The sequence below is a fragment of the Euprymna scolopes genome, chromosome 25, assembly GCF_053919585.1.
Source record: "Euprymna scolopes isolate OS-2025 chromosome 25, ASM5391958v1, whole genome shotgun sequence".
NCBI lineage: Eukaryota > Metazoa > Mollusca > Cephalopoda > Sepiida > Sepiolidae > Euprymna > Euprymna scolopes.
In genome coordinates, this window is record NC_136506.1 from 59,434,199 (window position 1) to 59,446,938 (window position 12,740).

The 12,740-nt window shown below is 30.8% G+C and overlaps 1 protein-coding gene across 1 annotated transcript in view; it reads right to left on the minus strand.

The window, feature by feature from the left end:
* Positions 1-365: 365 nt before the first annotated feature.
* LOC145247370 (5'-nucleotidase domain-containing protein 3-like) overlaps positions 366-12,740 on the minus strand; it is a 293,359-nt gene continuing 280,984 nt past the window's right edge. The window contains exons 15-16 of the mRNA XM_080109050.1: positions 9,339-9,403; positions 366-650 (exon numbers count right to left, since the gene is read on the minus strand). Coding sequence (XP_079965176.1) covers positions 437-650; positions 9,339-9,403 — 279 coding nt within the window. The 3' untranslated portion in view covers positions 366-436. The remainder of the gene's footprint in view (positions 651-9,338; positions 9,404-12,740) is intronic.

The following is a 12,740-nucleotide window of genomic DNA, read 5'->3' on the forward strand; positions in this document are numbered from 1 at the left end:
CATTCTTTCAATAAATATGAGAAACTAAATGCTTTATATTACTCTGCTTCATAAATAAAAGGCAGAGTTTAAACTTCAGCTTTTTGTTATTTTTGTTTCAATAAGATGCCTTATAACTTGTGAATTATTAGTTTTTTCTGATGTCTAAACCAATTGTAAGAAATGTGTCAATGATTTTGAGAAAAGAACCACAACAACCAACTTCTACTGAATGTGTTGCTACAATGCATTGAAAAATAGATCTTTTGTTGGTTGGAGATTGGGTTACTTTGCTTTTTCAAGATCATACATCAATGACTTGATGATGACAGAGAAAAAATGAAAAACTGCATTTCTATCGCAAGAATAGATTTTTCGTTTCAATATTTTTGTTGCTATCCTAAATGACAACATGTAATTGTGGCAACCTCATAAGAACATTGAGGGGGGGGAGCATTCAGGTGAACATACTGGCAAATGGTTGTGCCTCATGGGGTAGTGCTAGACGACGTGGGTAAAATGTGTGATCGGTGGAATATCGCAGCAAATTAGTCAAGTTTGACATGTAGAGATCTGCAAATCGAGATAAGCGGCGTGAAAAGTAGGTAGGATTGTGATGCGTACGAAAAACACTCCCAAAACGCGGGTTAAACATCTGCTTCGCATATGTCCTAAAAAATAAATAAAAAGTACAGAGAAAGTTATCATGATTTTAAAGAAAATATTTCAAATATAAATGTATTTGGATTTGGAGATAATTACAAGATTTTTTTTTTTTTAATTCTTTGAATAATTCAAATGAAGAGTAAATATTTATTTGTATCACAAATTTCATAGAAAAAAAAATATTTTTACAGAACAGAGTATCTACAGATTGGATTCAAAATTTTCCTCTTCAGAATTGGAGTCCAACAAAAATCATTGCTTTACTGGAGTTAATAAAACAAAAATATGCATGATAAAAATTTTCCAAATTAAAAAAAATGTAAATTTCATCAAAATTTTAATGAAATTAAACTCACAACTACCTTCAGCATTCGACATATCCCAGGATAATGAAAGAAGTTCACCAAAGGGCTGTCAGCCTCAGGGTAAGGTCAGCAATCAAGTTAGCATGCCTTCCAAGATACTTATAGTTGGAGTGTGGTGTTAGGTTTCTGGACAAGTCACTACACTTTTTGTGGACGTATCATGCACAAAGACAGCATTGTATAGCATTGAATCCTACTTCCTTTCCTGTACATAGAATATTAATGCGAATATTTCAATTGTTGCAGATTTGAAGCCATCATTTTTGTCTTTGGCAGATTCACTTTTTTGGTTTTCATGTCACTTTTCCACATTTTCAATTGCTCAAGTTGTCCATTTTCCCAAGTATTTTTGCCATTTACATTTGAAATGTGATTTGAAACAATCAATTACAAATTTATGTGTCTTCTACACACATTCTATGTAAACAGATATCAAATTAAAAGGATGATTGTTTCTTGCTTGTACAAATAAAATTATTCCAAATGATTATTATTTCTTAGTCATAATGGAGACTGTATCTATAACTGAAACGATGTCATTATCTAAATTACAATTCCCTGAAGTTTTTTTTAGTTTTTACTTTAATTGATCTTATTTTTGAATTAAAAAAAATGAATACTCTCTTATATTATTTACACAGTGTAGTACCAAGGGATGTTAATGAAGACACTTGAAACAGGATAGAATTATGATGAAGACATGTTTATTAATATGTGAATAGCTTCTTTTTTTTATATAAGGGGAAGTAACTCGATTTATTGAAGGGTTCTTTATTTATTACATCCCCTTTGTTAAGAAAAAGTGTTTTTTTTTTGTTTTTTTTTGTTTTTTTTACTTATCTATTTGTATATAAAGTCCTTGTATTTGGGGGAGACTTGCCGTGTTCTTTTGGGTCGGTTTTGGGTCAGTATCTCTGGCCTTTGTTTTGCCTCCTCTGGTTGTCCCGGGTTGTCTAATGGAATGTATCCATTGTTAGTATTGGACGGAGTACTGGCTTCCAATGAGTCGGTGTGTTGTTGGGGCAGTAGTGTTGTATCACCCCAACTAGTATTTTAAATGTGTGTGTTGAGCGCAGTTCGTCTCAGACGGTTATATACATCTTGTAAATGTCGTTTGTTGCGCCTCAGTATTCTTCCATCACCATGCATCTTGACGATGTAACTACACGGCTCAGTGAATTTGTCAACCAGGTGTTATCTTCTTGTAGGACTGACACTTTGCTACCAACAACTAATTCTGGGAGATCCTTTGCGTTTTTGTTGTTGCTGTTTTTTGCTTTTGGCACACAATCGTTCTCTGATCTCAGCGTCTTTTGGGGTGTCTCTGTTTAAAAAAGGTTGGAAGTCTTGTTCTTATTTTCCTAGGATGGCAGATGACTGTCAATTGGGGTTGTTCAAAGAAGAGCCATTTGATAATCCATTTTTGATTGTTTGGCTTTTATAAATGTTTTTTTTTTTATGGTTTGAACCATGTGTTCTATAAACCCGTTTGATTGTGGGTACCTGGGGCTTCATGTGATGTGAGTGAATTCCTATTCTGTGGCAAAATTGAGGAATTCGTTTGATACAAAGTACCTGGCATTATCTGTATATAGTCTTTCGAGGAGACGGATAGCTTCAAATACCTGGGCTGCACGTTCATTGGTACCAGTCAAGGCATGAATGAGATTGAAACGCGCATTAATGCCGCACGAGCTGCCTTTTGTCGACTCCAAAGGCGATTATGGTCACGGCCTGAAATACGTCTGAGGACAAAAATACGAATCTACCAGGCCCTCGTCCGCTCAATACTTTTGTATGGATGTGAGACCTGGCCCATACGAAAAGCGGATCTGCGACGCGTAGAAGTTTTCGACCACTACAATCTCCGCCGCATTCTCCATGTCCGTCCCTTGGATTTCGTCGCCAACAAAGAAGTCCGGCGTCGCTGCAATCTCCAGGCAATTACTGACCTACTGCGGGCCCGACGCCTTCGATGGTTCGGCCATGCCTCTCGCCGTGATGCAGGGGTCTTTATCCACGAGGCTATCTCCCCACGTCCTCTACCCGGCTGGAAAAAACGTGTCGGTGGCCAGCTAAGAACGTGGCTCGGGACTATCAAAACCGACGCTGAACTTATTTCGGGCCCGCTCATCTATGGCCTGTCTCGTTGGAGACGTGACTGGCTGTTGCTCACTCTGGATCTTGCCTCCGATCGCCGGGCTTGGGCCGCAGCGATACGAGATGTGCATCTTCATGAAGCCGACTCAACTCCTCCAGGGTGAATGTCGTTTCAAGTACAAGTAAGTATGCCGTGGACAGCAAAGATTGCTTTGAAGTATAGCAACTGGTGCTATTTATGCTTTTCAGTGTTTTGACAAATGGCATTTTGCTATGTTGATCGGCGATCAATAGGAATTGTTGACCACTGAATTAAAAAATGTCTGCGATGTATTGGAATGATCGCATTGCATGTTCCTTAATGATTGTTTCTTTTGGATTTTTCCTCTCGTGTTCTCTGCAGATCTCACATGTCCTTATACATTCCTCTCCAGAACTGTTTTTCGCCTTCAGTTGACATTTTTCGATGGCCTGGTGTCCATCGTGGATTCTCTGTATTCTCTGTGTGTTGCATACTTTTGGGTATGACTATGGATTGTCTCTTTGTGACCATCTTGGACCAATAGGCATTCTTTTAATGACCAGTAGCTTCTAATTATTTTAGGAGTGTTTTTTATGTCATCTGGCCATCCATTTAATATCACCTGTTTGAGTGTTATGAGCTCTTCATCTTCTGTTGCATTTTGTAATTCGGTTTGTTTCTGAGCTGTTATGTCTACAGTGTTATAGTTATGTCAAGTTCAATTTCTTTGCCTGAAGTTGGTTGGACTCTTGACATGTAGTCTGGAATGCACGTTTCTTTTCCTGGTTTATATATAATTTGTTCATCATATGGCTGCAATCTTAATAACATTCGTTGAGGCCGTGGGGGTGCCTGTGATATATTCTTGTTCTGGATATTTTCCAATGGTTTGTGGTTTGTTTCCATTATTATTTTTTCCCCGTATACATATGTGTGAAATCTCTCACATCCGAAAACTACTGCTAGTAATTCTCGTTCTATGTTCGCATAACGCGATTCCGTATCGGTTCGTCTTTTGCTTGCAAAGGCGGCAACTTTGTTGTTGTTAATTAGTGTTGCTAATTAGTCCTAACATGCTTGAGTCTACTTAGTTGTTTCTGTATTGGGATCGAAGTATGCTAGAGAAAGATTTTTGTCTTTTAACATTTGGGAAGCCTTATCGTGTGTCTCATTCCAGTGATTCTGCATCCTTTTTTGAGTAGTGACCTCAGTGGTGCTGTTTTGGTGCTGAGATTCAGTGTAAAGGGACTTAGGTATTGTATCATACCCAGGAGTTGCTGAAGTTTCTCTCGGTTGGTGCTGGTTTTGATTTGATTCTATCACATTTGTTGGGGTCTGGGTGAGAGCCATTCTCATCCCAGATGAGACCATAAAATTTTATTTTTTTTTGTCTGATGGCACATTTCTCTTTGTTGAAGACTAGGCCGTATTTTTGGGTTGTGTCCATTGTTTCTATCAGATTTTCATCATGTTCTTGTATTTTTCTACCATATATACATACATCATCAGATATTCCAATGGCTTCCTTACATGTTTCTATTATTTGGTCCATTTTCTGTTGGAAAATGTCTTGTGACATCTTTAGACTAAACAGACATCTCAAATATTTGTACCTCCCAAACGGGGTGTTGAAACAGGTGAACAGGCTTGATTCCTCTTCTAGTTGTATTGCCCAGTACCCATGTTTTGCACCTGCTAGTCTGTGTGAAATTTCTTCCAACGTTGGGGTTTTACGAGGTGTCCTTTTTATGCATTTATTTAATGGTTTGGGGTTCAGGCAAATTCGTAGGTTTCCATTTTTCTTTCTGCTGCATGTGATAGCATTGACCCATTCCGTAGGCTCTGTCACTTTTTTTTATGACACCCATGTGTTCCATTTTGTCTACCGGTATTGCGTCTTCAACAAGATGTATCTTTTGGTCGCCTGGGAATTTCCTATGCCTTGGAATCTGTCTGGGTATTCCTCTATATTTTTTATTTGTTTTATTGTGTGCACGTTGCTTATGCTACGGTTGATGGTTACGAGACCAAGTCGGATGCTTGGTTTTAGACCCAGTATTGTGGTGTCGCTGTCGAAGATGAAGAACTTTGCTCTGATAGTTCCGGAGGTTTAAGATCATATTGATCCATATTGATTTATCTTGGTTCCGTTTGCAGCCATAGGGTAGTTAACTCTTGTTTTCAGTATCCAAGAGTTAGCTCCCTTTGTCCATCTTCCGTTTTGTTTCTTGTTCCGTTGCCATTTGTTTGGGTACATTTTTTGGCAGGATTGCAGTTTACAGGGAAATCAAGGGACGCAACTCCTGCCAAACTAAAAAGGACGCAAACAGAATCACCGGGGGGCACCTGTTTCAATTTTTAAATTACGAATTTTAACCGAACCTACTACACGTGGAATAATATAACAAGTTTTAAGATTTCTTTTGAATAGTTCATTTCTTTCTAATTCCTTTGTTTTTTATTCGTTTTACTTCTAAATTATTTTCTTCTTTAATTTTTTTGTTTTTACAATCTTTTGTTATACTTTTATTCTTTACGTTTTTATTTTTTTTACCAAAATGAGAACTACTATCGTTGACCACGTTATGTCTACGACTGAAGTGGAAGAGCAGAAGTGGACCTATGAGCATTTGTATAATTTGCTGCCACCAAATAACGAAAAACAGCGGCCTCATTGGGACTCATACCGAATAGGAGTTTCTGCAGTTCGTGTGAGAGAGATCGAATTCTCTATAAAAACGGAGCCAAAGGGGATGGTTTTGCGTGGAAGTGTCCTGTCTGTAAGAAGGGTGGTTTGCCAAGGATGGGTTCCTTCTTACAGAGAAGTCATCTGACAATAAAGCAGATTTTAGTTATTTTGCTCAGTTGGAGCATGGAGATGCCGCAGATTAAAATTAAACAGGAAGCAAGTGTGAGTAACCATACAATCGTAGATTGGATGTCATTCATAAGAGAAGTCTGTGAACAGGACATGCTGGACCATCCCATCATGTTAGGTGGGAGAGACGAACATTCGACACCTAAAGAAGTGGAGGTGGATGAGTCATATTTTTTCCGACGAAAGTATAATAGGGGACGTGTGAGGAAGGGCGTTTGGCTTTTTGGCGCAGTGGAAAGAGGCTCGAATTTGTGCAATTTCGCAATAGTGGAAAATAGGGATCGAGATACCCTGTTTCCAATCATAAATTCATGGTGCCTGCCAGGAACAAGAATTATTTCTGACGGTTGGGCGGCTTACCAAGGACTTGATCGACTCGCTCAAGGAATTTATGAGCACGACACTGTCGTCCACGAAGACAACTTTGTTGAACCGTTGGACCCTTCAGTGCACACACAGACTATTGAAGGACTATGGTCACACGCCAAAAAACATATACGAAAGTTCGGGAATCGACAAAATATGTTCGGCTTGCATCTGATGGAATTTTTATGGCGAAAAAGAGAGAAGGGTGAATGTTTTCCACGAATCATCAGATGCATCCGCGAACAGTATTCGTTTTAAAAATTAACTGTTTAATAAAGTTCTATGTTCTTAAAATAATTCTATGTTCTTCAAATAATTCTTTCTTAAAATAATTCATAACTGTTTTTCGTTTTAAAAATTAACTGTTTAATAAAATTCTATGTTCTTCAAATAATTCTATGTTATTAAAATAATTCTTTCTTAAAATAATTTATAACTGTTTTATAAAGTTCTATGTTCTTCCTTTGTTAAAAAAATAACTTATTCAAACAGTTCATTTAAATTAACAAGAAAAAGAAAAATTGAAACAGGTGCCCCCCGGTGATTCTGTTTGCGTCCTTTTTAGTTTGGCAGGAGTTGCGTCCCTTGATTTCCCTGTAAACTGCAATCCTGCCCATTTTTTTATATATCTGAACGAGTAAAATATTTCTGTTTGCTCCTGTGTCGACCTTCATTCTTATTTTGTGTATTTTATTTTCCGCATCCTCGTAGTCTATGTTAGCGAAAATTTCTCCGCGTCTGTCGCTCTCTGTGTTTATTGTATAAGTCATCATCTTGGTATGATTCATCGTCTTCATCTCTCAATGTTGAGTTTATTTTTTTTTCTTTGGAAGCTTTGCTTTTTGTAATTGTTTTGGGGAATTTGTTTCTTATCTCTATACGAGCTATTACCCTGGATTTTTTTCGGCTTTGTTAGGCAGTACTCCTCGAAGTGGTGTAAGCCATTGCATCTTCTGCACGTTTTGTTATAAGCATGACAATCCTCTTCCTTTTTCCTGTGGTTCTTTTTGCATCTTGTGCAGGTTTTTTTTGGGTTTTTTTTAATTGCATGGTATATTCCATTTCTCCCTTCGTTGGCATCTTTGTATCGAGAATTATCATTCGTGGTCATCTCGTACGCCCTGATGCTTTCTATTGCTGATTTAAGGGTTAGGTCCGGTATAAGTTTCTCCTTTCATCGCACTTCTAAGTCCTATCATTTGTTCCAGAATGCGTTCTTCTTTGTTGTTCCCAAAGTCGCACCTGTCGGCTTCAGTTTTAAGTCTAAGTAGTCGTCCATCGTGTCTTCATTTTGGCGCATTGATGAGAATTCCAAAAGCTCAACTCATTTATTTGGTTTTTGAATCATGTGCGCTTCAAATACTGTGAATATATTTTTTTAGTTTTCTTTTTGTTCACACATGAGTTGGGTACTTGTTAGTAGCTCACGCACGACCCTTTGGTCTGGTGCTAAGTAAATATTTTCATACAAATTCTGATTACATATCCAAAAAATTTCAGTACATCGATCCAAAGTTTCACTGCAGTCTTCTGAAATTGGTAAACGTTAATGAAATGAACGCGGTTAAACAATTTTTTTTAAAGAAAAAGAACTTAATTTTGCCAAAAAGTTATTTAACAGAAAAACTAATTTTGTCTTTTATTTAAGTGTATTCCTTAATGTTTCTTTTTTTTTTTTTTTTTTTTTTTTTTGTCATTTGTATTTTTTGCTTTAATTTATTTACTCTTAAGTGTTACTAATTTTTTGTTCTTTGTTTTAATTGTAATTTTTATTTTCTCGTGTAGTTTTTCTTTTTTTTTTTAGTTAAAGAATGTTTGTTATTTTTTTTTGGGGGGGGTATAGTGTCAGAATTCTAAGGCATACCGAGTAGAGGTTAGACATTTAAGGTGGAGGTATTATGACAAGCTCTATTCATTCACAGTTTCTGTTTCATAGGCAAATACGTTTGTTCAATGTTCATCTGAGCATCTTTTCTGGAAGTGTTCGAAGGGAGAAAAAAGGAAAGATCAAAGTGAAATCACTCAGAAAGCCATATTCTAAAAAAACACTTGCAAAATGATTAAGAAGTTTTTTTCAAAATTTATTGGAGGGGGAGGCGGGGGTAGAAGCTTGTAAAAGGAAGATGAAATTGTGCGAATCATTTTTATGAAATAGAAGGCAAAGGAGTAGAATAAAGTGATATAGCCAAAACACAAAGATTTTTTTTTTAAATGGATACAATTCTGAAATTTGTGAAATATTTGCAAAAGTATCAGGCTTTTCAACTTGTTTCCACATAAATATACAACCTTTTTTGTCTTTTAAAGAAGGCAAAATTGTTGCTAGTGATTTATTTTTTTAAATATGATAAGTAACAAATGTAATGAATATTACAAATAAAATAATACGTTTCAACTCTTTGATTGAAAAATTAGCCTTCTGCTAAAATGGAACAATGCCAGTTTCAAACTTGATTTGGCATTCTCCATTTATAGTCAGAACTGCTTACATAACAACTGTAAATCTATGGGTGCCTATTTGAAATATAGATCAAATTTTCAATTAAATTTGATTATTTTATGTGATTAATAATTTTTTTAAAAATATTTACAATCTCTTCCTTTATTCTGTATAATGGTTGTATCTCCATCACATTCACATATTTCTTCGTTTTTCTCTCCTTTCTTCTTTTTTTTTTATTGATAATGGAATAAGTTCTCTCCAAGTAAGCACTAACATTTTCTAGGGTTTATCAGAAAAAGGTGACATACCAAAACATATCTGAATAAAGCATATTTCACAGATAAAGTTTATATTATTCTGTTATTCATTTTAAAGCTGCGCTCACTTCTGACCCTAAAATTAAAGAAAAGGAGCAGCTTATTTACAAAAACAAAACAATGTGTGAAACGAACAACCTATCATTTGAATGGTTCATTTTCTTTCATGATTGTTTGAACTGAGGTATTATACCCAACTTACCTGACATCATCTCGTTCGCGTAACCATTCTTTCAAAGTTTCCTTTTCATTTGGTGCTGCACCATCCTACAACAGGAAAGAAATTTATTATTCAAAAAATGGCTTACAATCAAGATTGCATTAAAAAAAAATATTAGTCAAAGATGCATTTTTACAGTTAATTAATGTAAGATGACCATTTGTATTTGTCCTTATTAATTTAGCTAGAAATGGCTACCTAAGCCTAACCCTAACCCTAACTCAACAGCAATAAAAGAAAGGAATAAAACGGTTCTCTTTTAGTAAAAGTTGCTCACAAACTTTTAATATTTTGTCTTTGAATGTAGAATGGCTGTAATTTTGATAAATTGGCGGGCATTCCTGGTTTAATTGTATTTTTAGAAGTCATTCTGAAAATATTTTGACCTATAAAGACTAAGGAATCTACCAATTAATTAGTAGAATTTTGAGAGCTGGGTATGACTTGTAGATAAGCCAAGACATTCTTAAGATGACCAGTGCTCTGTGTCTGGATAAAATGGCTTTCATTACAGCTCTCATGATCGATGTGAACATAGCAACTTCTCCATGTCTAAAAAAATTGTTAACAACCATAACATAGTTGTAACTTTTCAATTCTAACAAATCAGAGGCTCAAATGGGTATGGATTGTTGCAATAAATACTGAAAATCGAACATTTTATGTGAAAAAATAAGCATTTTTATTTTTATTTATTCGCATTTTTATTTTTAATTATTAGCATTTTTATTTTTAATTATTAGCATTTTTATTTTTAATTATTAGCATTTTTTGTTTTTAATTATTAGCATTTTTATTTTTAATTATTAGCATTTTTGTTTTTAATTATTAGCATTTTTATTTTTGATTATAAGCATTTTTATTTTTAATTATTAGCATTATTGTTTTTTTATTATAAGCATTTTTGTGTTTAATTATTAGCATTTTTATTTCTAATTATTAGCATTTTTATTTTTAATTATTAGCATTTTTATTTCTAACTATAAGCATTTTTATTTTTAATTATTAGCATTTTTATTTCTAATTAAAAGCATTTTTATTTTTAATTATTAGCATTTTTATTTCTAATTATTAGCATTTTTATTTTTAATTATTAGCATTTTTATTTCTAATTATAAGCATTTTTATTTTTAATTATAAGCATTTTTATTTTTAATTATAAGCATTTTTATTTCACATTATTAGCATTTTTATTTTTAATTATTAGCATTTTTATTTTTAATTATTAGCATTTTTATTTCGCATTATAAGCATTTTTATTTCACATTATTAGCATTTTTATTTTTAATTATTGGCATTTTTATTTTTAATTATCAGCATTTTTATTTTTATTTATTAGCATTTTTAATTTTATTATTAGCATTTTAATTTCTAATTATAAGCATTTTTATTTCACATTATTAGCATTTTTATTTTTAATTATTACCATTTTTATATTTAAATATTAGCATTTTTATTTCTAATTATAAGCATTTTTATTTTTAATTATAAGCATTTTTATTTTTAATTAGAAGCATTGTTATTTTTAATTATTAGCATTTTTATTTTTCATTATAAATATTTTTATTTTTAATTATAAGCATTTTTATTTTACATTATTAGCATTTTTATTTTTAATTATTAGCATTTTTATTTTTTATTATTAGCATTTTTATTTCTAATTATAAGCATTGTTATTTCTAATTATTAGCATTTTTATTTCATATTATTAGCATTTTTATTTTTAATTATTAGCATTTTTATTTCTAATTATAAGCATTTTTATTTTTAATTATTAGCATTTTTATTTTTAATTATTAGCATTTTTATTTTTTATTATTAGCATTTTTATTTTTAATTATAAACATTTTTATTTTTAATTATAAGCATTTTTATTTCACATTATTAACATTTTTATTTTTAATTATTAGCATTTTTATTTTTAATTATTAGCATTTTTATTTCACATTATTAGCATTTTTATTTCTAATTACAGGCATTTTTATTTTTAAATATAAGCATTTTTATTTCTAATTATAAGCATTTTTATTTTTAATTATAAGCATTTTTATTTTTAATTATAAGCATTTTTATTTTTAATTAGAAGCATTTTTATTTTTAATTATAAGCATTTTTATTTTTAATTATTAGCATTTTTATTTTTCATTATAAATATTTTTATTTTTAATTATAAGCATTTTTATTTCACATTATTAGCATTTTTATTTTTAATTATTAGCATTTTTATTTTTAATTATTAGCATTTTTATTTTAAATTATTAGCATTTTTATTTTTAATTATTAGCATTTTTATTTCTAATTAGAAACATCTTTATTTTTAATTATAAGCATTTTTATTTCTAATTATAAGCATTTTTATTTCACATTATTAGCATTTTTATTTTTAATTATTAGCATTTTTATTTCGCATTATAAGCATTTTTATTTCACATTATTAGCATTTTTATTTTTAATTATTGGCATTTTTATTTTTAATTATCAGCATTTTTATTTTTATTTATTAGCATTTTTAATTTTATTATTAGCATTTTTATTTCTAATTATAAGCATTTTTATTTCACATTATTAGCATTTTTATTTTTAATTATTACCATTTTTATATTTAAATATTAGCATTTTTATTTCTAATTATAAGCATTTTTATTTTTAATTATAAGCATTTTTATTTTTAATTAGAAGCATTTTTATTTTTAATTATTAGCATTTTTATTTTTCATTATAAACATTTTTATTTTTAATTATAAGCATTTTTATTTCACATTATTAGCATTTTTATTTTTAATTATTAGCATTTTTATTTTTAATTATTAGCATTTCTATTTTTTATTATTAGCATTTTTATTTTTTATTATTAGCATTTTTATTTCTAATTATAAGCATTGTTATTTCTAATTATAAGCATTTTTATTTCACATTATTAGCATTTTTATTTTTAATTATTAGCATTTTTATTTCTAATTATAAGCATTTTTATTTTTAATTATTAGCATTTTTATTTTTAATTATAAGCATTTTTATCTCACATTATTAGCATTTTTATTTTTAATTATAAGCATTTTTATTTCTAATTATCAGCATTTTTATTTTTATTTATTAGCATTTTTATTTTTAATTATTAGCATTTTTATTTCTAATTATAAGCATTTTTATTTTTAATTATAAGCATTTTTATTTTTAATTATAAGCATTTTATTTTTAATTTTTAGCATTTTTATTTTTAATTATAAATATTTTTATTTTTAATTATAAGCATTTTTATTTCACATTATTAGCATTTTTATTTTTAATTATTAGCATTTTTATTTTTAATTATTAGTATTTTTATTTTTAATTATAAGCATTTTTATTTTTTATTATTAGCATTTTTATTTCTAATTATAAGCA